The following is a 26,145-nucleotide window of genomic DNA, read 5'->3' as shown; positions in this document are numbered from 1 at the left end:
ACTGTGTATAAAACAGACTGAGAAAAATGTGAATAGCAGCAATGGAATAACTGTTCTAACCTTCATCTCACTCTCCTCACACTGCCTAGCCTCTGCTAGGAGTTCCCTGCAGGAATAAAACCATTACTGAGTAAGTGTTTTGGCTTAGCAAAGTCCGTATTCCTTACAACCGGGAAAAAAGGCAGCAGAAGGGAAACTTGTGAACACCCTGAGGGCAGCCTTATCTCTTCATTTCATGTGTCAGACACTACATAAGGTGTGATCTCTTCATTATTTTTATGATTAAGGCAAAGAGAGCAGCTCTGGCTGCAGAAGAGTCCAAGGTTGAGAGGCTGAAGGCTCTGGTACAGATTTGCCAAGATATGCAGCCACACGTTGAGAGTGTTGTCTCTGCAATGCAGCAGTATCAAAGGTAGTGGGAAATCTGATTATTTCAGGGGTGGCGGGGGGAATCTTCTCTCAGATATTGAAGGGATTGACAGGGGCCTAAGCAAAAAGTGATATGCCACCTGATTGTAGGTGATGGGTAGAAAAGAGAGGCTTTGCTAATTATATCCACCTCCGCATTTCAGTAAACCTGTAATTTTTGCCATTTGCTAGGAGCTTTAGGCTGCTGGCCATTTTCAAGCAGTGTTCTTGCATCATTTAGCTTGTGTATGGTTTGAAGAAAATTAGATTGCTGGCAGCTAATTTGATCTTCTTAGCATTTTATAATAATAATTTATGTATTTTGCTTGCCTTTCATGACAGCAACTAGAAAATCAGGGCAGGAGCTGTAGTAGTAAATGGTTCAGAAGAATTATGGCCCTCCCTTGCTGAGTTTGTTGTGGTGACTCATCAGCCTTAGCAATTATTTGGCAGACTTTATTCCCCTTCTCGTGGCAGCATATATGCATGATTCCTGTTTTCAAGTTGGCTTGATTTGGAAACTCTGAAAGTTTAGCCTCTCCCCAGACTTTGGTGTTTCCGTTTCCAGGCTGCTTGGAATCAGGAAGTAAAGAAGCTGCAGCACATTTTGCCAACTAGAAGAAAGGATCTTTTTTTTAAAGAAAAAGAAAAGGTCAGTTTTTTTACCGAATCCAAGCTTGTTTTCCTCTGTCCAGTGCACTGTATGCTGCCCTGCTGGAAGGGTTATAGGTCATTATGGGAAAGGATTTCAGTTTAAAAACTAGCAAGTAAATAAAGTCAAAAGAAGAGCAGAGGACTTGTCTCTGAGTAGAAAATGGCAGCCACTCTTTTGCCAGCTTCTCTCATTGGGAAGTCTGGTAGCTTCACGCTGAGCCTGGCAGGGGCAGCAGAGCAAATGGCAAAGGACATGTAATGTCAGAACTTTCTATTCGTGGTGCTTTTGGCCTCTGCAAGCTTGCCTTTATTTAGTTCTGTAATGTCCCAGTGACACAGGTAAGATTATTGTTTCTGTTTTTATAGCAAGGCAGTATTAATCTTGATTAGCATTGATCTTGCCTGCTGGTCTTGTGAATTTGCAGCGTACTGTTCCCATATGAAGATACAGTTTGGGCTGCATTTTGCCATATCAAATAGGATTCTGCAAAGTGGGAGATCAGGAAAGCTGAGAAAAACAGGGCAGATGCATGGGGTGTGTCACTGCTACGCCTTGTTACTCGTGTATTTTGGATAAGCCTTTATAAGAGAAGCCTCGATATTTAATGAATGAGTGCAGATTTTTTTTTCAATATATATATACACACATATACAGCTGCACATGTATTTGTATACATATATGTATAAATAACAAGCTTTCATCAGAATGACCTTTATACACTAATATAAATACAGGTGGTTCTGCAAAACCGTAAAAGTGTGTATTTGAAAAAAAGAAGTATCTTCCTCTTTTTATAGGTAATGTAGGGTGATCAAAGATTTCTTGATATAATTTTTTAAAGGAACAGAGTCTTGGTGGTATGTAAAACAATGCAGGCAGCTGCAGTTAAATTCTCCTGGCTTGTTCCTCCCATCAGTCAGTGAAACTGCTCTGATAATATGATTTTTCAAATCATGGTGGTGATAGCAGCCAAGGAAGATCAAATCCAAAGGGAGACTGCTGGCTGCTAGAAAGGCAGAATAATTCCTGTTGTGGAGTTGCACAAGAGACAACTGTGTGTTACAGTGTCTAAATAAAGTTTTGTCGGCTGTCTGACTGACAGAGCAGCTGTCAGTATGCAGCACCAGTCTCAGACAGTAGGAAAGACTGAGGCTTTTGTGTTGGATACAGTTTACACACGAGTATTGTGTTAATTCATGCCATGATGAATGGGATGTTTGGACTTGGATTTCTTCGTAATCCTTCTCTTGGCTGTCACTTTATCCTTGCAGTATTACACGCAAGATGTCTAAAATGAGCACTCATACAGAAACCCAACTGAGAAGACTCTTCCAAAATCCTCTGCAATATTTCGAACAGTGGAAGCCGTCAGTCCAGATGCTTCTGGAGACTCCAGAGCCAGCGCTGGCTCACATTGAGGTAGCGAACCTGTTATTAAGTTCAGAAACTGATATTTGATTTGTGTTTGCCCAGGCTATGCCAGCAGCTGCCTGCATACAGCTGCCGAACACTGGCAGCTGGAAGGGCCTTTCCAATACGGCAGGAAATTCTACAGTATGGAGGTCAATATTTAACTCTAGCTGCACCAGAATGTCTTCTTTTCTACCCTTCATTTGTTTAACTGGAGTTGTCAACTGAATAGGTTGAATTAAAGTGTCACGGTTTAGCCCTGGCCCAGCCAATTTCAGCAGCTAAAACCAAGCAATTGGGCTCCATTTCCAGGCTCCTCCCTGCAGTGCGACCTTTTCCACCTCTTCGACTTACGGCACTCCACTAGCTCAAAGATGGCATTGGTTACTGTAGGAATAATTATAAGCATCGGTCTTTCTGCATACCACTGCCCAGTGTTATCACTTCTAGACAGAAACACTTTCTGAAAAACATGCAGTTAACTTTCAGAAAATGAAGTAACTTAGACAAGTCTAAGCTAAACCTGGAAACTGATTCTGCTTTAGTTTAAACCACAACAAAGTTCTAGATGTCTTTAACAATGATGACAATTTTGTTTAGCGTTAGCCAGAGTCTCCCTGCATGGGGGAAGTCTGTGGACTCTGTTAAGAAGTGGGTAGTAATATAGTTGTGGAGTTGAAATGCATGATTTGTGCATGTGTCCAGGAAGGTGTTTGTTACTTTGTCATCCCTGTGATCTCCAGAATAAATGTGTCTGTGAACAGGGATGGAGTTTATCCTTGGGATGAGCATTCAAGCTGTCCTTTCTGTTGGTTGTTTAGGCCTCTCCTCTGCACAGACAACTCTTTCCATAGTACAGCTTTCCTCTGTTTCTGTTCACAAAATGGATGCAGCTGTGGTGCTTCTAACATTATCAGGAAGACTTTTCCTTTAACTGGGCACTGTCCAGGTACCTTCTGTTACCCCTTGTTGGCCCAGCATGCTGTTTTTACCTGACTTTGTCATGCTGTTTTTTCCTGACTTTGTCATACTGCTTTGGTTGTGTGACTTGTGTGAGAATATTATGGTTATATGATTTTCTTTTTGTATGATTTCATTGGAAGAATTTTTCTCCTTTAGGCTGCTCTAGCTGAAAGCTCCCAGTTCAAGGAGAAGTTGGTGACATTAGAACTGAAGAAAGATTTGCTAAACAATATCCTTGGGGATGAAGAAGCAAAGTCTTTCCTGCAACAAGTAGCTGAAGCTTCAAAGGAGAGAGAAATTCTACACAAAAGTCTTTTGCAAAGCAAGAGCAAGCTCGAGGTGAGCTTCAAAGCCCATATACAGTCTTTGCCTGCGACAAAGGCAATGATCAGTCTTTTACTAAGCCAGTTTTATAGATATAAATTTAGTACTTATCAGCTGTGCCCAATCCATTTTTTACGTTGATCAGATATTCAAATAAGTTTGTGGTCTGTTGCATATTGTAGCTTGGTATTTGTTCTGAGTATGAAGTGGACATTGACAAAGGATAATGCCAAGGTGCACATGTTCAATGCTGGGTTTTTTTCTTCTTTCTCCATCTAGAATTTGACATCACAACCTAAGGACTTTAACGCTCATTTCACACCTTTGCAGAAGAAATTATCTGCCATCAAAGCCAAATTAGATCTAGAGAAGGAACCACAGCCTGACCTCTTGGGTAAAAAGACACAACTCCAGAGATTCCAGGTACAAGACAGTAATGTTTGACTGTGATATCCTCAGTTAATTGTGGTCCTGTTTGTTGATATTCCCTTGGCGTTGGGAACTCAGTACCTTGTCCCCTCAACTGATTATGAGTTAGGCAATTTCATTTGGTCCAGCTGATAGCATGAGGTAAGTGAAATTGAAGCAATGCATCTGAAGGACTGGCCAACTTGTCTTGAGGGAAGGAACAACCAGCTGGAAGCTGTTGCTGGCACACCTTCTTGGGCTAAAGAAAATGTATCCTGATAGTTCCCACTGGGAGTGAATTGCAGGAGATCACCCAGAGCAATTTAACTCCATACAAAAGCAGGGACTTCCCCTTGTCCTACCTCCTTGACATCCACCACTTCCTCTTTGCCTTGTCACAGCTTTGACATGTGCTAGGTTTACTCCATAGGCTAATTTCAGCTGACCAAGATAAGAAAAAAATAATCAACAGACAAAGATGATAATTTTCCACTTGGTTAGTATTTTGAACTGGATCAGCAAAGGGTCCAGCATGCATTAGGGTCTGCACAAGGCATGCAATGAGACTACATGGCTGGGAGAGGGAAGAGAAGAACAAGAGGGGAAGAAAAGAGGGGATGTGACTCTTCCTTTTCACCATGGCAAGCCACTTTACCCTTGGTGACCACAGGGTGTTATCACCATAGTTCTTTGCAGTACTTAGCTAATTATAATATGTCTCCTCTGACAGTTTCTTAGTAACTTGTCTTTTTGTTATCAGCTGGTAACATGTAATAATGTCCAACCATTTATTTTGGAAATGTTTACTTCTAGACATCAAAAAAAAAATTTTTCTTAATGGTGGTGTTTGTTTCTTCTTTTTTCCCTCACACTGTCAAATGAAACTCCTTTCAGGATATGTTTTGTGGAGGTTCATGCCATATCTGGCACATTACACATATGGAATCTGTCTTTTTCTCTGCAGATGATCCAAGATGAATTGGCAGAGCTTACGATTCAAATGGAGGAGGTAGAGAAGCTTGTTCAGTCAGATACCACACACAGGCATGAAATGAACCAACTTTCATCTGACTGTCATGCCCTGATGAGGTCACTGGAGGTAATAAAAGGAAGAGTTTTTGGTTGCCTGAAGAGTTGTTAGTTGCCACTATTTAAAAATTAAAAAAAAAATAGTCTATGAGCATGTGGGATTATATGCTTTGAGTTACAGGATACTTTCTTTTCAGGGGAAGAAGGCATTGAATTCTTATGGCTTTGATAACTCTTCCATGATTCTCTGATTATATGTAATATGATTTCCCTTTGAGATAGTACACCATCCACACAGAATTTTATAATCTATATAAATTATTTCCACAGTGGGCCTGAACAAAAGACCTCAGTTATATTATTATGGAGACACTTGGACTTCTTCATAGATTCCTGGACAGTGGTTTTAAGTGCTGCAATTGCATAATTATTTGTTTTGACCTGAGGCATTTTGTAGCTTGTAAATATAGCTATAAAAGGACCTTGCAATGCAGTCTCAGAAGAAGAGCTTGTCAAATTACCTTAGTTATACAGGTCACCATAAAAATACATCTGATAAAGTGTTACCCTAATATGCATTGTAGAATTCTAATTTCAGTCTCAATAATCCCATGTGTCACCGATCTGGGCTTTCGCCAAAAAAATCTGTACTGTCACTTCTGATTCAGGGAGTATAAGATGTATTTAATATTGACTGAGTTATATTAAAAAAAACACAAACCCAATGTTCTTTTTCCTGTCTCAGCTAAAAAGGAAGGGAGCTGTTCTAGTGCTTAATCATAGAATCATAAAATCGCTTGACTGGAAAAGGCTTTTGAGATCATTGAGTCCAACCATACCTGTCCACTACTAAACCATATCCCTGAGCACTTCATCCACCCATCTTTTAAATCCCTCCAGGGATGGTGACTCAGCCACCTCCCTGGGCAGCCAGTTCCAGTGCCTGATAACATTTTGGTGAAGAAATTTTTCCTGATGTCTGATCTGAACCTCCCCTGGTGCAACTTGAAGCCATTTCCTCTCATCCTATCACCCATCACTTGGGAGAAGAGACCAACACACACCTCACTACAACCTCCTTTCAGGTAGTTGTAGACAGTGATAAGGTCTCCCCTCATCCTCCTTTTCTCCTGGCTAAACAAACCCAGTTTCTTCAGCCGCCTCTCATAAGGCTTGTTCCGCAGCCCTGGCTGCGGACTGGCTTCATTGCCCTTCTCTGGACACGCTTCAGGCCCAAAACTGAACGTGGGATTCAAGGTGGAGCCTCACTAATGCTGAGTATAGGGGCACAATCACCTCCCTGGTCCTGCTGGCCACACTGTTTCTGATACAAACCAAGATGCAGTTGGCCTTCTTGGCCACCTGGGCACACTGCTGACTTGTATTCAGCCAGCTGTCAACCAACACTTCCTGATTCTTCTCCGCCAGGCAGCTTTCCAGCCACTCTTCCCCAAGCCTGGAGCTGCAGGGGGTTGTTGTGTCCCAAGGGCAGGACTCTGCACTTGGCCTTGTGGTCAAGTGCTGGTCGCAGCCCATCGATCCAACCCATTCAGATCCCTCTGTAAATCCTCCCTGCCCTCAAGGGGAGCAACAGTTTCACCCAGTTTTGTGTCATGCATGAACTCACTAAGGCTACACTCAATCCCTTCATACAGATCATCGATAAAGATATTGAACAGAACTGGACCCAGCACCGAGTCCTGGGAAACATCATTTGTAACCAGCATCCAGCTGGATTTAACTCTGTTCACCACCACTGTTTGAGGCCAGCCAGCCAGCCAGTTTTTACCCAGTCAAGGGTACGACTCTCCAGGCCAATGGCAGCCAGTTCCTCAATAGAATACTGTGAGAAACAGTGCCAAGGGCTTTATTAAAGTATTTGTACGCTATATCCACAGCCTTTCCCTCATCCATTAGCAGGTAACCTTGTTGTAGAGGGACATCAGGTTAGTTTGGTAGGACTTAGCTTTCATAAACCCATGCTGGCTTGGCCTGATCACCTACCTGGTTGTCCTGTGTGTGCTGTGTGACAGCACTCAAGATGACCTGCTTCATGAACCTCACATGTGGTAGCATTCAGGCCTGCAGAAGCTTGTAGGTCTGCCACTGATGCTAAAGGATAAAGTTTTTTGTGTCCCATTAACAGCTGCTTTTTCCTTTTTGCCTATGAGATTCTGTGCCAGTAGTCACAGTGTTATATCCAATAATGAAACTGCTTTTTGTCTGTGTTTAGTTGCTGACATATTTTTATCATTTCTAGATGATGATAGAGCAAAGTAAAAAGCACATTCAGAAGCATTTGGCATATAATGACAGACTCTCTGACCTCCAGCAGTGGATCACATTAGCCACAAAACAGATTGACTCCAATCAAGGTACTGATGGAGAGCAGAACATCGAGTGGAAAGCGGCAGACCTTGAGGTGAGAAAAGCATCTTAATTACTCACTTTGGAGCATTCAGATATTAACAGTGAGGGTCTTCTATAAAGGGTTCCTTTGTTGTGGAGAGTAATGATGGTTTGTTCCTCCTCTGATAATTATTGGTTGATGCCTCCTTGCTTTGCCCTGTGCTGTGGGATGCGGAGCTAGGTAAAAGACAGTAACAGTGAAAACCACCTAAGAACTGCTGAGATGGATAAAGTATTATCAAACGATAGAAAGTCTGTTCCTGCCAGGGTGATCTCTCTGGACACATCTACCTTTGCCTGCATGTACTTATCGATACACTGAATGTTATTACCCTGTTAGATAACCTTATACTGTGTTGAACTGAGCTGTTTCACAGCTTCCAGCCTTTCCCTGTGTAGCAGTATTTTGCGTGCTAGAGTCACTCTGGCAGGTTATTTTGACTGGCAGCTTTTGCCTTCATATGGGAAATGAAGATATCTCATAGGAAAGCTACAGAAGGGGTGCATTGACAGCTTGCACACTTCAAGTTTTGCCATCAACTCTTTGACTTGTGTTGGCTCTTTGCAAGAAACCACAGCGTATTTTTTTTCCTGATAGCTATTTTCTAGCTAGTGCCAGCAGAACCAGCATAGTCCTGGACTGAACATGGCCTTCAGTCTGACATAGTGTCTGCTTTACCCAGGATACTTAGAGGTGACTATAAGGGCTGTACTTTTCAGAGATGGCTAGCTGAGTTTCCAGATAAGGAGATCCAGCTCCTGACTGTGGAAGCTTATGGGCAGCTGGTCATGAAGAATTCTTCCCCAGAAGAGATTGCCCATGTTCAGGCAGAGCTGGATCAGTTGAAGGAGTCATGGAGATCACTGAAGGAGATGGCAACTAGGTAAGTGTTCATGTATCATCTTCCTCATGTCTCCTCAAGGGGATGCTCTTTACTGATGTACGACCAGGCACACTGGATGCTTTGTCTCTGTACTGTGAAAGTGAACAGCTGTGTTAAAATGCTAGGAGCAAGGTGAGATTTTATTTAATAAAATAATTACTTCCAAGAAAATAATTTTAGAGAATCCAAGGAGTAGAATGTTCTATGATGCTGCATTTAACTCATGCTTGGAGTAGGCAGTGTCACCTTAAGACTTGGCTCACCAATGTACTGCCAGTCGGAAATTGGACATAGACTGGGTGATTTCTGCAGTTCTGCCTCACCATCCTGTTCTCCTCACTGTCTGATCTGGAGATACCTCCAAAGAGGCTATATCTGCACTGGGATCTGTGCCTTTTGCAGACCTGCAACAGTAGAAACACAGCTAAAATCCTCTCTTTGCTGGCAAATGTGGACTTAATTTATTTTGCCTTCACTGTGAAGTGTCAAACCATTGCTCATATTTGCTAGTCTATGTTAAAATTGAATACTGTGCTACATGTGTAAGCATATTCATACATAGTATCTGAATACACATAAAAATTGAATAACTAAATTGAGGAAGGCTTAATTGTACTGCCTGCTGTTACCAGAGAGGAAGTTACACTGTCAAGGTAGCACATACTTTGTTTTAGTCACTCACTTCCCTGAATAAAAGAAAACAAAACTTGGAAACGTTAGAACCAGAGGACTAGTGCTGCTTTGAGGCACTCCTGTCTTGATCTTATTTGGTTAAGAACATGTTGGAAATAACTTTAACAGTAATAGCACTATTAATAGTAATAATCGTTTAATAATAATAATTTTACCAGGGGTGTCCCCCATAGCCTGCATCAAAACGTGAATGTCTGAAGTACTGAGGCTTGAGCAGTAGGCCCTGAACCAAAGTTGACTTCCTAGATAAACTCCAAACTGAAACAATGTCTCATCATTAGATGTTTCACTGCCCTGATGTCTCTGTTTTTTTGTTTTCAAGTTGTCACAAAAAGTGGCAGTTAAGCAGACTGCTGCCTGATGAGAAGAAAATAACATTTGTGGGCAGAAGATGGATGTCTGGACCTGCCTTTCGTCATTTAGATGTAGATCCCAGCTTTAAACAGGTGAGAGAGGCACCCTATCTGCCTTCATATCAGTTTCATGAGAACAGTTTTATTTGCTTCATCTGATATTATGGGATACAAAGTTGGAGATTAAGGTCTTGCAACCAGGCCTTCAGAGGAAACATCTGCCATAAGAGTAACGGATATTTTGTTCCACTTGTTCTGTAACATAGGAGAGGACGGGAGAGGAGCAAAATACGAGCAACCATTCGAAGCTCCTACAGAACTTTGAAGAGTGGTTACGAGGAGAAAATACCAAACTGACCAAAATTCTTGGTGCGACTGCATCTTCCACAGAGGAAATCAAGGCACGTCAGAGCGAACTAGAGGTTAGTTTTTAGGGGATGAAGATGGAGACAAAGGTTGCAATAAGTGCAAATTCTTTCAGAATTGAAAAAGCAAAACGAACAGAAAAAGAAAAACAAAAAAATCCCACACTAACAACCAATGAAGAAACCCGAACAAAAAAAACCAAACCAACTCCCCTGCCCCCGCAAAAAGTACTGTCACCCCCCATAACCAGAAAAATACCTTAAGCACTACGTTCTCTGCTTTAGGAGACTCTAGAGTAGATGAAGCTTGAAAATTTAGTAGAAGTATTTCACGCCTTCTACTAAGAAAGTTCTGCTAGAACCAGAGTGGTAGAAGGGAGCGGAGCAACCTGGCATCTAGCTGTTCCAGTGTGGTATGGCAAAGGTGTTCACTGAAAGAAGCTGATTAAATTCAGCATCTGGTATTTGGCTCACTCATTTTCTTTCAGCTGAATATAGCCAGATTCAATGACAATGGATGCTATGAGAAATTAAACAAACAGAAATATCTAAGGCTACAGGAGTCCTGCAGATGAGTGGACTCCTTTATATCATTTCAGGTAACAAAAATAAATGCACTGTTGCAGAGTACCCAGTAGCTTGATTCAGTACCACTGTTATTTTGAATGCTAGATTGTGGAGCCTTCTTGAATTCTGAGTTCTTAATGACCTTGTCTTTCCCTGCAGGAACTGCAGTCTCATGTGCCTGATGGTCAGCGTCTTTTTGTGCATCTTCTTCATCTTTATCCTGTAACTGGAAACTCTGAAGATATGGAGGAGCTGCGTTACCAATGGGTGCTCTACAAATCTAAATTGAAAGAGTCCATGAGTTCACCGGTAGGTGATGGCACTCGATTCACAATTGCTCATTTCCATTCTTGCTCTTTTACATCATTTCTCATTGCTAGGCATAATTGAACGGTACATGTGTGTATCTGTGCTGAATTAAAACCTCCCTTAGTAAACGCCATCAAAGACAGAACAAACATAACCATGTATTTATAAATATAAGCACAAATATTCTTGTATTAAAATTAGAGTTGTGCACCGTCTTTGTCCCTTTGAATATTTCTCAAAATGGAAGGTTCAAAACAGAATGACAATTGGCTGTTTTAAAAGATGCAGTCAGCTAGGGACTATGAGATGTTTGTACGTTTGAGTATTTTGGATATACACCTAGTTCTGGGCACGTGGATTTCTAATTTTTTTCCCCTTTCTCCACACAACATTTTCCACTGAAATATTTTTTAAACAGTTCCTGCAGTCAGAATATATTTACCCTTCGTTATTTCTGTCTCCTGCTGTGAGATAGAGTGCTCCAAATAGCCACTGACTGAACTGACTCAGAAACTAACTGTATACAGAAGAACCTAGTCCTTTTTGAAACTGTCTTCATGAACTAAGGATTTGGAATTAAATAAAGAGGAGGTATTTTAATGCAAGAACCAAATGACTAAAGAATTTATCAAGTTGTTATAGATAAGACATGCAGATGGCAGAATTCATAAGATATTCCAGGGCATGCTAGAGATATGTTCTTAGCATAAACATACATAATTAAGATTTTTCTGGCTTAATTATACTATGTGTTCAACTTTAAGATATCTTATTGGAGGATTAGATCTTACAGGGGTACATTTGGTTCTTTCTCTATGCAAGTGCTTTAGAATGTATCTGAACTCAAACACTTAAAACTTGAGGCATCTGAAAATTTTATGCTTTGGGAAACCTTGTCTTCAAATCCAAAGCTTGCTTAGAGTACAAATCCTTTAAAGTGTATGGAAGGTAAGTATGATCTGTATTAATAAAGAGCATATTTCTAAGAGTTGTTTACCACTGATTGTAATTAGTTATGCTTTGTTGACCAAACCCTTGTGTAAGCATAAATGTAGTCAATAGGTGTCAGTAAAGTCAAAGCTATTGCTGGGAGAACTGCTCATCTGATTCAGGTGGTCAAGAAACTGAAAATATTTCCACTTTCTGCTTAATGTGTGTTAAAAAGCTCATTAAAAAAAAAAATCTCCTGCTGGTTCACTCTGTCCAGGTGACCAGGAATTTGAAAGAACTGTCCTGTATGAGGTGAATACTCACAAGGATCTTAAGTTCATGTTTGGTTTTTTTTCTTACCCCCTTTTTAACAGAGTCCTGGATCTTCAGCAGAACCAGACAGATTCAGAAAGGTATGACAGGTTTCTATCATTAAGCTAAAAACATTTGATCAGACATTTTGCAGATTATTTTAAATCACACTTTTCTAAAGATTCTTGAGGTTAATTTGCTTATTAAGAGCTTATCTTAAAGAGGTTGCTTATTTTCTCCATATTACAAAAGGAAAAATACTATAGAGATTTTACTCTTGAGCTATGCTTACTCTTTCTTCGGAAGATAAACATCCATCTCCTGGGAGAGTAAGGGAACTCAGTCTTTCTATATTTACATGCTATATGAGCTTCATTCATTTTTAAAAAGAGACTAAGGAACAGCCCAAATTTCTCTCTAAAGCATTTAGGGACCAAGTGCCTAAAATAATTGTGAAAACAAGTCTCCTAATTCATTAGACACTTCTGAAAAGATTGCTTTGGATCATTCAGCCCACCTTTTTTCTAATGCAGAAAAAGAGGTAAAGTCAAGAGATTTGTCAAATGTTATTAAATTAAATCTCTATTCTAAACAGCAGAATTCCTCCTGTGAAGGGTTTTCTTTTGGAAGTGATGACATAAGAAACAGAAGCAGTACAGGAGACGATAAGGAGAAGCTTAAAGAAAACAAAATGCCACCAATTTCTTATGAAACCCAAGAAGCATTTCTGATCTTATTTTCATAAAGACAGCGAGTTTTCTATTGACCTGAGCAGTGTTAAGCAGAATCATTTCTCTCTGTCACAGTTTGCTTTTTTTATAGACACTGTTAGTTTCTGCTTTGTACTTTGTGATCCCACTTTCCCTTTGCTTTCAGAAGGAATAGGTTAATGCTTTATTTGCCCAACACAAAGTTGATTGGATAAATAACATGTTGCAAGAATATAATCACATTATCATCTTAAGCTAAATCAAATTCTTGATTTGTCCTGTTGCAACATCTCTTTAGAGAAGAACAATATTTATAAGGTTTGGTATAGTGCACTTCTAATACAGCCAGAAATCGTCTTCCTCGTTCAGGAGAGGTATTCCTCTGGCACCCAAATGTGGAGTAGCATCTCCAGTATTTTTCCCTAGTGAGATACTGATCAATTTAAAGTCGTTTTGACACATCCCCCAAGTAGTTTTGGCCACAGCTCAGCCTTCCTGAAACCCCCCAAAGAGCTTCTGTTCTTGCCTGTCTAACTCAGCATTAGGGGTTTGGTACTGTTGGTCACACAGCAAGGTCACTAGAACTTTTTCAGGCTGGAAAAACAATATGACATTTTAAAACTTGGTGTAGAGACAGCCAAACATTTAATAGTGCTGCTTTTCAGTAGAAGAACCTTAAAGGGATAGTCTTGAAGCCCAGTCGAGGAATTCTCTGCTTTTACATGTTTTGGTTGGGTCACATTGCTTGTAGGAGAAAACAGAAGCATATCTCTACTCCACAATTAGGTATCATTTTTTTAATTCATGTGTCGGGGTAGGTGGTATTCATTTATCCTTAACTTCTCTGAGTCAGACTAAAATCTTCAGTTAATTTTCAAGGATACTGGAATAACATAATGACAGGCAGCAAATATTTGTCAATTAGGCCTCCAGCTAGAGCACAAAAAAAGCATCCTATGATTTTTTAATAGCTACTGAACACAAACAGAGATAAACAGCTCAGGGTGGGAAGGAATCAAGTACTGAAATAACCTCATAAGCCTGAAGGAAATGTCTCACATTGCAGCAACAAGTGATTTGCAGTTTCCCTCCAGCCAGTACAAATGTTGCAGTAACTTAGACCTTGCTCATTTCAGTATGATTTAACTGACTTCAGGGCATTCATCCTGGATTTAAACAGTGTCACTACAATAAGAATCCAAGTGCTGTAAGCTGAGGTGTCTTTTTCATTCAGGCTAAGGCTTTTACCAGGATGTGAGCCTGTGCTGCCATAAGATTGTTGAGCATCACTTAGGAGAATCAGAAAACAATGGTGATCCATTTTGGGTGCATTGCTCTTCTTCAGGCTGAGAAAAGAGGAAATACAAATCAACTGCAGAATTTTTGGTTTGCAGTTTATTTTAAATTCAGGTTTAACACCTGAAGCGTGGCTAGAAATGAAAGAAAGATTAGGCAAAGTATTTTTGTATGGTTTGAATGTCCTTTCAAAACTGTGGTGAAGGAAAACAACTACCCTGAGAGAATGGCTTATTTCAGGTGTTAAGATCTGCAGAAAGTACGTGATGCAGACTGTATCACTGCACTTGCAACATCCAGTCAGTTTGTATGCAGTGGGATCAGGTTATCTCTAATGTGTCAGCTCCTTCGTGCCTTTGGGTCACACAAAATCAACAGAAGCAGCAGAACTCGGAGACTCCAATCTTCCGGATGTCTGCTGGAAGTACAGTGGAGAGGAAGCAGTCTAGGAGGTTCCTGGAGTGTGTGGATGACCACTTCTTCACACAACTGGTGAAGCAGCCAACAAGGGAAGGCGCCCTCCTGGACCTACTGTTTGTGAGCAGAGAAGGCCTTGTTGGGGATGTGATGGTTGAAGGACGCCTGGGGCAAAGTGATCATGAGATGATAGAATTCTCAGTTCTAGGTGAGGTGAGGAAGGGGGGTAGGAGAATGACCACATTGAACTTTGAGAGGGGAGACTTGGACTGTTCAGAAGGCTGGTTGATAAAGTCCCATGGGAGACAGTCCTTAAGGGCAAGGGGGCCCATGAAGGCTGGGTATTCTTCAAGAAAGAAATTCTAGGACCTCAGGAGCAAGCTGTCTCCATATTCCGGAAAATGAGCTAGTGGGAAAAAATCAGCTTGGTTGAGCAGAGAGATGATGGGTGGACATCAAAAAGAAGAGGAGTGTCTATGAACTTTGGAAGAAGGGACAGGCATTTTGGGTAGGCTACAGGGAGGAAGTGAGATCATGCAGCAGGAAAATCAGGAGGGCTAAAGCCCAACTAGAGCTCAGATTGGCCAGGTCGTTGAAAGATAACAAAAAGTCTTTCTGTAAATACATTAACAATAAAAGGAGAACCAGGGAGAATATTCAGTTCTTATTGGATGCAAAGGGAACAACTGTAACAAAGGATGAGGACAAGGCTGAGGTACTTAATGCCTTCTTTTGCCTCAATCTTTAGTAGTAAGGAAAGTTGTTCCCTGTATGTATGTACCCAGGAGTTAAAGGAGCAGAATAAAGCTCCCATGTTCCAAGAGGAGGTGGTTAGAGGCTTACTTGCCCAATTAGACACTCACATGTCTATAGGGCCAGATGGGATCCATCCAAGAGTATTGAGGGAGCTGGCGGATGTACTTGCCAAACCCCTTCCCATCATCTCACAGCAGTCCTGGCTGACTGGGGAAGTTCCACTGGACTGGAAGCTGGCTGATTTTATACCCATCTTCAAGAAGGCTCGGAGGGAGGACCCAGGAAACTATAGGCCTGTCAGTCTGACCTCGGTGCCAGGGAAAGTCATGGAACAGGTGATCTTGAGCTCTATCATGAAGCACATGCAAGAGAACCAGGTGATCAGACCCAGTCAACAGGGGTTCATGAAAGCAGGTCTTGCCAAACTAATCTAATCACCTTCTATGACAAAGTGAATTGACTACTGGATGAGGGAAAGGCTGTGGATGTAGTCTTCTTAGACTTCAATAAAGCCGTTGGCACAGTTTCTCACAGCATTCTGCTTAGGAAACTGCCTCTGGCCTGGACAGGCGCACACTCTCCTAGGTGGAAAACTGGTTGGATGGCCGGGCCCAAAGAGTGGTGGTAAATGGAGTTAACTCCAGCTGGAGGCCAGTCACAACTGGTGCCCTCAGGGCTCCGTGCTGGGTCCAGCCCTATTCAGTGTCTTTATCAATGACCTGGATGAGGGGATCGAATGCACCATAAGTAAGTTTGCGGACAACACTAAGCTGAGTGGAAGTGTCGATCTGCTGAATTGTAGGGAGGCTCTTCAAAGGGATCTGAAGACTGGACTGCTGGGCCGAGACCAATGGCATGAGGTTTAACAAGGCCCAATGCCGAGTCCTGCATTTAGGGCACAGCTACCCTATGCAGTGCTACAGACTGGGGGAAGAGTGGCTAGAAAGCTGCCTAGAGGAGGAGGACCTGGGGGTCTGGGTTGACAGCTGTCTGAACATGAGCCAGCAGTGTGCTCAGGTGGCCAAGAAAGCCACTGGCATCTTGGCTTGGATCAGAAACAGCGTGACCAGCAGGACCAGGGAGGTTATTCTACCCCTGTACTCAGCACTGATGAGACCACACCTCAAATACTGTGTTCAGTTCTGGGACTCTCACACAAAAAGGACGTTGAGGCTCTGGAGCGTGTCCAGAGAAGTGCAGCGAAGCTGGTGAGGGGGCTGGAGAACAAGTCTTACGAGGAGCAACTGAGAGAGCTGGGGTTGTTTAGCCTGGAGAAGAGGAGGCTGAGGGGAGACCTTATTGCTCTCTACAACTGCCTGAAAGGAGGTTGTGGAGAGGAGGGCGCTGGTCTTTTCTTCCAAGTGACAGGGGACAGGACAAGGGGGAATGGCCTCAAGCTGTGCCAGGAGAGGTTCAGGCTGGAAATCAGAAAAAAAATTTTCACGGAAAGGGTCATTGGGCACTGGAATAGGCTGCCCAGGGAGGTGGTGGAGTCACCATCCCTGGAGGTATTTAAAAGACAGGTGGATGAGATGCTCAGGGGCACGATAGGAATGGTTGGACTCGATGATCCTGGGGGTCTTTTCCAACCTAGCGATTCTGTGATTCTGTGATTTCAGGTAGTTTTGGACTGATCTCTGCCTTGTGCAGCAGGAGGCCCCCAGTGACTATTCTTGTCTCTCCTGTTAGAACTGTGAATATTTTGCAGCAGCAGCAGATCAACCTGGAGAAGGGCGAGACTACTGCAGCCAGTCTCATCCAATTGCCTTCTGGTTTTATTCAATTTCTAGCCTGTATGGCCTAATGCTGGGCAGAATTAGAGCCTGTTGTATGTATATTAACATTATTAACATGCTTTTTTTCTGATTATTCATCCTTTGCAGAGGACATGTCACTAGCTGCTGGTGCCCTTAGGAATAGTACTGGCTAATGACTGCAGAGTAAGTGACTTCCTGTTGATTAACAAAAAGCATTTGCAGGAAATTGCACTGACTGCAGTGATTTTTTAGCAGGTGCCAGTGACAGGGCAACGTAGATGGATATTTCTGCAAGGCACCTCGCACACCCAAAGACATAATCAAGCAAACACTTGATAATAACTTGATAAATGTTACTTTCAAAGGTTGTTTCCCAACTACTGAAAGAATTCCATGAGCATTCTTTACATAAATAGGGAGTCAAAGGCTCATTATTTACAGGTCTAGGTAGTGCTGTTTGACTTATTTTCTCAAGTGTTCAGAGTAATTACAGTTCCTTGCTAAACAAATGACTCTGGCTTTATTGTTTGTACAAACAAAATAATTAGGATTCATTACATCAGTGGTCAGCTAATTGCTTCCTTTGAGATTCTGCAAAGAGTAATCTGCTGTAACACAAAGACAGAAGGAATGTGTAATTTAATCTTATTTAGAAACACCATTGATCTGGAGTCAATCAAATTAATGCAGTCATTTGTGAAACTGCAAAGCAAGAGCTGCCACAGCTCGCCAGAAAGAAAACAGTAATGTGCTCTTACAGTAATGTCATCTGCCCAAGTGCGGATATGACAGGAATTCCTCATGGCAGAAAGTCACATTACAGAAATGAACAGCATCGTGTGTACATGCCTATGTTCGTGGTGCCTCTCTATTGAAAGTATATGGCCTATTTGTTTTCCTGAAGTCCTGCTGAGTGTTAGCCGCTTGAAATCCTCTGTACAATTACATTCTTAAAAAAAATGGAAAAACCTCATTAAAAGGTATCTTTCTCTCACTTTTCTACATCTCTTTTATAGATGTAGAGAGTATCTCTCCGTGTTTTTTCCAACACTTCGCCTACCTGCTTTAGCATATATAGCATGGCCCAAACACAAGAAGAAATGCTATTCAAAATTAGCAGCTAAACTTATTCCCTCAGTAGTTATGTTTGCTCAGAAATGAAACTTGGGCAAACAAAGTAAAAAGCTGAAAAATCCTGTGTGCCTCTTCCTAACTGTAACCTACTGTCAAGCATGCCGTGCCGGACAGCATCAGCCCCTTCCTTCTCCAATGGGCCTACAAGCTTCCCTTCACATTACTACACCTGTGAGACTGTGCCTGGCTGCTCTTATTTCTGTAGGTTTCATGTTGTTTACCAATCTATATTACAGTTTTCCCAAATGCTAGAAAACAGACACTCTTTGTCTTTTATCTGGTTCTGCCACTGCTGTGCCTTGCCAGTGTTCTTTGTTTAAGGTAGTGCTGGTGTAAGATGGAACTGACACCTGGTTCTTAGTTTCTCTTAACATGGTATTAGCTAGATACGTAGTTGATGCCCCCTGCTTTCTTTGTTGAAAAGATGAATTCTTTCGCAGCCTATGTGAAGTATTTGCAAATTTTCAGCAAGGAGATGTCGTAAAATTATTTTCCCAGCAGATATTATTTTATGTCTTAACTAATAGGTAGCATGAGAGAAATTTGTTCACCAATAGCAGAATGAAACCAATGTCCAGTTGTTAAACCCTGCTGCTGAAACCAGTAGTGTCAAGGCCCACCCCGACCTGCACAGTCAAAAAGGGAGTGTAAAAAGGGTTCTTTTGTTATCTGTGCAGCAAATCGGAGACCAACAAATCTCCCAGGGTAAATCCAGGTGATCAGAGGGCAGGAGCACCTCCCACACGAGGACAGGCTGAGAGAGTTGGGCTTGTTCAGCCTGGAGAAGAGAAGGCTCCGAGTAGACCTTATAGCGACCTTCCAGTACCTGAAGGGGCTACAGGAAAGCTGGGGAGGGGCTGTTTACAAAGGTTTGTGGTGAAGGACTAGGGGCAATAGCTATAAACTGGAGAGGGGAACATTTAGACTAGACATAAGGAGGAATTTCTTCACTGTGACAGTGGTGAGGCACTGGCACAGGTTGCCCAGAGAAGCTGTGGCTGCCCCATCCCTGGAGGTGTTCCAGGCCAGGTTGGATGGGGCCTTGAGCAGCCTGGTCAGTGGGAGGTATCCCTGTCCATGGCAGGGGGGTTGGAATTAGATGATCTTTAAAGTCCCTTCCAACCCAAACCATTCTATGATTCTATGATTTATCCTGATCACAGCCAAAAATCGGAAACCAGATACTCGGGTACACTCCGAGTTACAGCTTCTCAGAGCTGCAAAAACAGATCCCAATCTGTTCAGATCCCAATTTGATACCTTGAATACAAGCAAGGTCACTAAACAAACTACAACATGACTCTGATTTAATCCGATAATCTGTAGTGCCAAGGAAAAAGAAGGTATGATAAGTCAGAGAAGGAGAGAGAAAGAAGTATTAGGGGAATGCTGTGTTCAGTTGGGCATATCAGTTCCTCAGGTAAACGTGGTCCATCCAGCAGCAGCTCCTCAGGAACACATGGTCTGGTAGCATTTCCCTAGGCCAGCCAAGCAGCAGCGGTGCTTCAGGCCAGTTCCACGGGGCCTGGGCGCATGCAGCATTCATAGGGCAGGTCTGTGCCCCATTGACATGCGAGGGGCGTTCTTGCTGTGAAAGTTCTCATCAGGGCATGCACAGAAGCTCCTTCAGGAAAGTTCTGGAATTGGTTCCAGGGTCACCAGCAGTTCCACAGAACCTTGCCACAATAACCTCTGTGCCAATCCTTTGGGTACGCACACTCTGCTAGGGTGGAGCAGCCTCTGCTGCTGCACCTTCTGCCCCACTCTGTGGCAGCCACCCAGGGCAGGGACCCTACTGCAAGTGTGGGGGATGCGGTGCCTCCTCCTGTGCTTCCCCTCTTATTGTTAATTGGGAACCAGAGAAAAGCCCCTCAGGTACAGGCAACCCTGCACTCAGACAATGTCCAACGCATAACAAATGCAAGTAAAGAAGTTGCTCTTCACACCAGTATATACTTAAAAAATGCTTTTTATACTACTGTAAAAAGCATGGTAAGAAAATTTTTGTGAACAATACCTCAGATGGCATATGTATTGTTCTTTCAAAGTAAGCCACCACTTTTTAAAATTATTTAAATAAAATGCAAATAATACTCAAATTACATGTGGTGACTGATGAAGTTTAAGAAAAATTTAATCTTTACTGAGAAGTCAGTGGTAAAGCAGCTGGAAACATACCTTGTTGACGTGATAAACCAGCTCTTGATGCCAGTAGCTGCTTCTGCAGGCTCCAGAACATGTTGGTTTTAGTTCAGTTTTTATTCTTTCTATGCCCAATTTAATTAATTTATTTCAAATTGCAAGGCTGAGTAGAAGTTGGAAATTGGGAGAAGTTTTGCGTCTCTGCCTTCTTGAATAAATGTAAAACGCTGATGTCTTCTGCTAAATTTCAGATACACTGACTGAAAAGTCATTCAGTTACTAGCTGCCAATAATTCTCCTTCTAAAAGCAGTACAGTATTACTCTTAGATAAAAAATATATTTATTGGGATAAATTGGGTGTATTTAAAACTAGTGGAGTGTTCCTGTGTTTTTAATTGAATTCACTTGAATTCAATGAACAGCTCAGCACCTCACAGCCGCTCACTCACTCTTGCCACAGTAGGATGGGGGAGAGAATTGGAAGGGTAAAAGGGGGAAAACTTGGAGACTGAAATAAAGGCAAGTTAATAGGTAAAAGAAAGAAATGAAATCCAAGGAAACCAAGGAAAACAGTGTTATCAACACTGTTCTTATCACAGATCCGAAACTTAGTCCCACACAAGCTAGTCTGAAGAAAATTAACTCTAGCCCCGCCAAAACTAGTACAACTGGTTTAAAAACCTCAGAAACTGGTTCTGAACCGTTTGCAAATACTTCACTTGTGATACATAAGAAGATAAATTAACTCAGTGGCTGCTATTGAATATGAAAATGTCCTTCAAAATTACCTCACTGGAAGTGTGATATTCCATATTCTTGTAATGTAGAACTAAGATATTTTTAGCAACCCATCCTATCTACCACTTTCCTGATCTTCCACAGTGCTTCCTAACTTTTATCATGTCAAAAACTTCCCAGATAAAAAGAAAGTTTCCATTGCTTATGTGCTGAAGATAAGAATAAACCAGGTAATTCTGCTTGCGCGGGCCTGGAGAATTATAGAATGCTACTTTGACAGATCAGGTTGTGGCCCTTGTCCTGTGGCATGCTTCTCCTAAAAGCGTGTCACGTTATATATGCACACAGAAGCTAATCTTTATAAATCCATTTGTGTCCCAGTAGCATATGGCACAGTACTTAGATCTAAGTGACTTTGCAGCAGAAATTCTGAAATATTTGCCATATGTGGCTGCTGAAACCTCAAATACAAACTGCTAGCTTTTTCTTGTTTTCTGTTTCTTCTGAATAAAGCCTTCACCAAAGATTCTAGCTTATCATCCAGCCATGTTGAAGTACTGTAGAATCTCTCCTAAGGGAGAAAACAAAGCCTGTGATTTGCCCGTATACTCACTTGTTTATGTACATACACTTACACTCTTTAGAATTGAAAGGAATATGAAGGCTGCAAAGCCAAGGAATCTGAAGATCGAAAATGCCAGAGCTAAAATTTCTTATGTGACCTCAGTTAACCTCCCTTCAGCACATTTGTTATGGTAGCTCTTGATGAGATGGAGAGTGATAAGCACAGGACTGCTGGGCAATGTTTGCATTTAGGAAAGTACAGTTCTGAAGCCAGTAGCTCACTGTCCTTTTGCAGAGGCCACCTAACCTCTGATCCACAGTATTCAACTTTTAGTTCCTGCTGTGCTCTGTGGAGATGAGCCACAGTTTTGCCCCAGAGCATGTTGGACACTCAATTCTACAGCTACAGTGATATTCAACTCCCCAAATTACTTCCCTCTTGAAAAGAAAAGCTGTGATTTGCAACGTTGCTTATCTTAGAGAGAGGTGCTCATGGCTCTGAGCTGAGAACTGATAAGCAGCCTAGCTCCAAACTGTCTTGCATTGAGGTGAAAACCCAATTTGCTTTGGTTTGAGAGAGCAGCCTGTGCTCTCCCTGTGACTGATCTCTTCTTGTTGGCAATAACCTGCTTCTGAGTGGCAACTGAATTAGTACCCAGTGGGATCTCAAGTGTCAGAAACTCAGGGCCTCTCAGAAGCAAAATATAACTGATAAGGCAACTGCTTTACCAAAAAAAAAACCAGATGGTGCTTGATGATGGCATGTTCCTATTTAGAATGAAAGTGATGCACAGTAAGCTGTTACTGCAGCCTTCCTGGCAGCTCTGCTTATTCTCAGAGGAATAATGAAGTGGTAGAATTCATACCTATGTCAGTGATCCTTTCCAAGGCCTATCTATTCTTTCTATTAAGATGTACATCCTCTCTATCTATTACTATAGTTCAAATCCATTATGTTGTGATCTGCCGATTGTAGAGGTAGGCCTGAATTCATCCTGTCTCAGCATTTAACTCAGGGGTTTACAAAACCACATGTGGTGCAGTGTGTAGCTGGCCAGCCCCCATCTTTTCCACAAGAAAGAACTAGAAGCCAAGTTCAAAGCTAACACAAGGGATTTCTTCTTGCCAGATGGGTGACCTGTGGGACTTGTTGCTAAAGGACATTGAGGACTTTTAAAGTTTGTGTAGGTTCAAGGCAAAACTGGACAAATATCTGGGAGAAAGGTTCACTGTCAGCTAGATGGACAAGCTGCATCAGGTCCAGGAAACTGCCTGAGCTGAAAGCATTTGGAGGTTGAGAATATTAAGGAGAAATTGTTTATGCTTGCCTTAGTACCTACATGTCTGCACCTACTGCTGTAGAACATAGGATATTTGGGCTGGGCACAGCACTGACATGAAGCAGCACAGCTGCACACGGTGTCTGTGTCTGTGCAGTGTCTGTAGAACACTAGGGCGTTGGTGCCTTTATCCGTGGGAGAGCAGGAGTTTTCAAACAGCAGTGCATTTCCCGGGATAGTGTCTCAGTGAAATGCTCTAATGTAAAAGGAATGAATCCTGACTCTATGTTCTTTCTCTGCTGGATCACTGATTCAGTGGGGCGGGCAAGATTTTTGTCAGGCATGCTGGTGACATACAAGCAGCAGCAACAACCCACTAATAAACATTGTGTAAGATGCTGTATTCCTCTTTTCTCTCAAATAGCTAGATTAACTGTGTGTTTTCATATATCCTGGAATGTGGTCAATAGTGAACCAGGGAGAACACTGATTTTTAGCAAAACACTTAAGCAACTTACATAGGAATGTTATGTAGCAAGTTCTAAAGTTCTTTTCTGCTGTTTCCCATCCAAGTGATTTTTCATGGTGCATTTGGTAAGGAGTTATTAACTGCAAACAGATTTAAGTGCTGAGGACTCGCTAGATCTAAACCGATGCTTGTCATTTAAGAACCCCAACATGAATCAAGTACAAACGTGAATGTTCACAGCCAATGCAGTTCATTTGATAACAAGCATGGATTTAGCGTTACACAAAACACAGCCGTCTACCCCTTGACAATCCTTGCTTGTCCTGGTATTTTGAGGGAAAAGGGAGAGGACATTTATCCTTGATGGTGAACTTTAAAAGTATATTTTCTTTTTAAATGTCAACCTATTCCTTTTCCATTTGTGTTTCAAAAATGTCTATGGTACTTGGCTCAATACCCAGGTATTCCAGCTGTTTTCCTAAGATGGTGGAAATTAAAGTTCTGTTGACTTTGCTGGAGCTTTGCCAGATTTCCTCAGAGGAAGATTTGGTTTCAGAATATTTTTTGGAGCCTCGATCTGACACACACACTGCAGGCACTGTGGGTGCTGGGTAGTAGCTGTACTGATGCCAGTAGCTGGAGTGATTGGGTAAGGGGAATTCCAATGCACAGCAAAGGTTGTGGTTCTCAACTTTGATCTCATATAGAAATGAAATGTTCGAACTGTCTTTTGCAAAGGTGAAACTATGTCAGACTGTGCTTTTGTAACCCAGAGTAATGTGCTAAATGTTTGGGAGTGTGGGCCTGACTTCAAGTAGACTCATACAGCCCTGACCACTCTGAGCCCAGCAGACCAGAGGTTTGAACCTTGGCCTCCTGAATTCCCTGTTGGTGCCATAGTCTCAGGTCATCACAGCCTGAAAGCATCTCTCTCACAGCATAGACCTAAAAAAATACTTTACCTTAGTATTAGTAAAATTGAAGTGCTGCTTGCATCACACTCGCAGGGGGAATCAGTGCCCCAAACTTTCCCTGATTTTCCAACTGTATCATCTCTCTTGTTAAAGGTTACTATGTCTCCTTCAAAATTTTTTATCCTTACAGTATAGCACCTTCAGTAGTACTACCACCAAGAAAAAAAAATAAATCATATCACAAATTGTTCCAGCAAGTGTAAAGAAAAAGAATTAATGTAGGATTCATGTGCACAAGAACACCAGAACTTGGGGACATGTAAGTAGTGAATCTCTTTCTGAGAGTATCTGTTGAACTCCATGAATAAGTAGTTCCAAATCCTGACTTTATTTAGTTATCTTTGTGCATAATCTTGCTGCAGATGCTGAAGTTAATGGTAAATCTCCAATGGATTTCAGTGTGTGTAGGTTGGGGCCCTTGTATATTAAGGACTTATCATGAAAAATTTGCTGAAAGCACCAAACCCTCACAGCTCTTGTATGCTGCATCTTCAGTCCCGCAGAGCCATTATAATACCATGTTTGTGACAGCAAAGTCATTCCCATGGCAACAAATGGAGTCAGAAATAAAGGATTCTGACCTTGCTGTGTGATGAGACAAAACAGAAAAACTGGGCAGCAAAGACACAAGTTCATCAAACACAAATGCCTATAAACCCAGCAAGCAGGTGGGAGAGAAGCAGCAGATAAAGACAAAACTTTTCTACTTCTCTGAAGTTCTACCCCCAGGCAAATATTCCCCCCCAGATTTTTATAATGCTAGGATCTGCTGTGGTTAGCCTGAGTATCTTACTCTGCAGAAAGCTCCAAGGAGAGCAAAAAATAGCTTGTTAATAAGGCCATTTCACATTAATTGTTTCTGGAGGATGAGCTTTGAAAAGCAATACTATTTTACAGCTCCCTCCAGCAGATCTAAAAACAAGGCACTTAACAAAGATCATTTCAATCATCCTGTTTCTTAAAGTTGCATTAATCATCTTTGCCTCAGAGATCAGGGCGGAGTCAGCAACATGCTGTGAATAAAATTCTGGATAGGTAAAAAAATTGGGGTAGGGAAAATATGAGTGACTGATTGGCAGTGTAATCATCATACGAAGGCAAAGACAAACCGGAGTGACCATAAGGCACCTGCTCCCTCAGCTATGGCAGGAACAGAGATGAGGCACAACTGAAAAGCCCAGTATTTCTCACCAGTTCATAGGCAGAAGGAGTTAACTGGGAAGACAAGTGTTTCAGCTGTTCTGGCAATAGAAGAAAAGTTTCAGATTGAAGTAGCTTTCAAAACCAAAGCTAAAGGATTGACAGCTGTAGAGGAGAAGTTTTAGATGCTGCAAGGAAGACTGGTAGCCCTCATTCTCACAACTGAATGTCAGTGAGAGATGGGCTTCTAATTCCTACTTTGAGTTTGTGAGAACATTTTTGATGCTTACAGCCATAACGAATGGTTGAGAAGTCAGTCACAGGATCCTACCCTTTAATAATATCAGCATTAAGTCATTATATCTTAGTGATACAAGAAAGTGAGTGGATTGAATTGTGCCAAGGCAGAGGTAACTCTAGTCTGATCTTCCACCAACAGAACTACACCTGTTAATACCTACAAACAAACTTGTCCATGGCTTTTGGAGCCTGGAAAAGACCTTTTTTCTTACAGATGGGAAACTGTAATAAATATGTCTGTCCTGTTGCTGCATATTATCTATGCTATGGGGAAGTAAGAATGAGAAATGGTCAATGAAAACAGAAGCCATCAGTGATAGTCCATTGGTTTATAGTGATTATACCAAGGAATGGCTGTTTCATGGAATTATAGAGCCAAACCCAGAAAGCTATGACCAGAAGTTGTGCCTGGTGCCTTATGTATAGTGGTTTTAGCACTAACTGTAAA

The 26,145-nt window shown here is 41.8% G+C and overlaps 1 protein-coding gene across 5 annotated transcripts in view; it reads left to right on the top strand.

The window, feature by feature from the left end:
* Positions 1-26,145, top strand: part of SYNE3 (spectrin repeat containing nuclear envelope family member 3) — an 82,470-nt gene that overhangs the window by 21,948 nt on the left and 34,377 nt on the right. For all 5 annotated transcript variants that reach the window (XM_054067543.1, XM_054067539.1, XM_054067541.1 and 2 more), the window contains exons 7-17: positions 288-412; positions 2,335-2,482; positions 3,593-3,775; positions 4,040-4,183; positions 5,133-5,267; positions 7,458-7,619; positions 8,327-8,490; positions 9,506-9,629; positions 9,803-9,958; positions 10,628-10,777; positions 12,082-12,120. In XM_054067543.1, the coding sequence (XP_053923518.1) occupies positions 288-412; positions 2,335-2,482; positions 3,593-3,775; positions 4,040-4,183; positions 5,133-5,267; positions 7,458-7,619; positions 8,327-8,490; positions 9,506-9,629; positions 9,803-9,958; positions 10,628-10,777; positions 12,082-12,120 (1,530 nt within the window). The remainder of the gene's footprint in view (positions 1-287; positions 413-2,334; positions 2,483-3,592; positions 3,776-4,039; positions 4,184-5,132; positions 5,268-7,457; positions 7,620-8,326; positions 8,491-9,505; positions 9,630-9,802; positions 9,959-10,627; positions 10,778-12,081; positions 12,121-26,145) is intronic.

The sequence above is a fragment of the Cuculus canorus genome, chromosome 5 (genome assembly GCF_017976375.1).
Source record: "Cuculus canorus isolate bCucCan1 chromosome 5, bCucCan1.pri, whole genome shotgun sequence".
In the NCBI taxonomy this organism is placed as follows: Eukaryota; Metazoa; Chordata; class Aves; order Cuculiformes; family Cuculidae; genus Cuculus; species Cuculus canorus.
The sequence above is the reverse complement of the archived record's forward strand: the minus strand, read 5'-3'. Positions and strand labels throughout refer to the sequence as shown.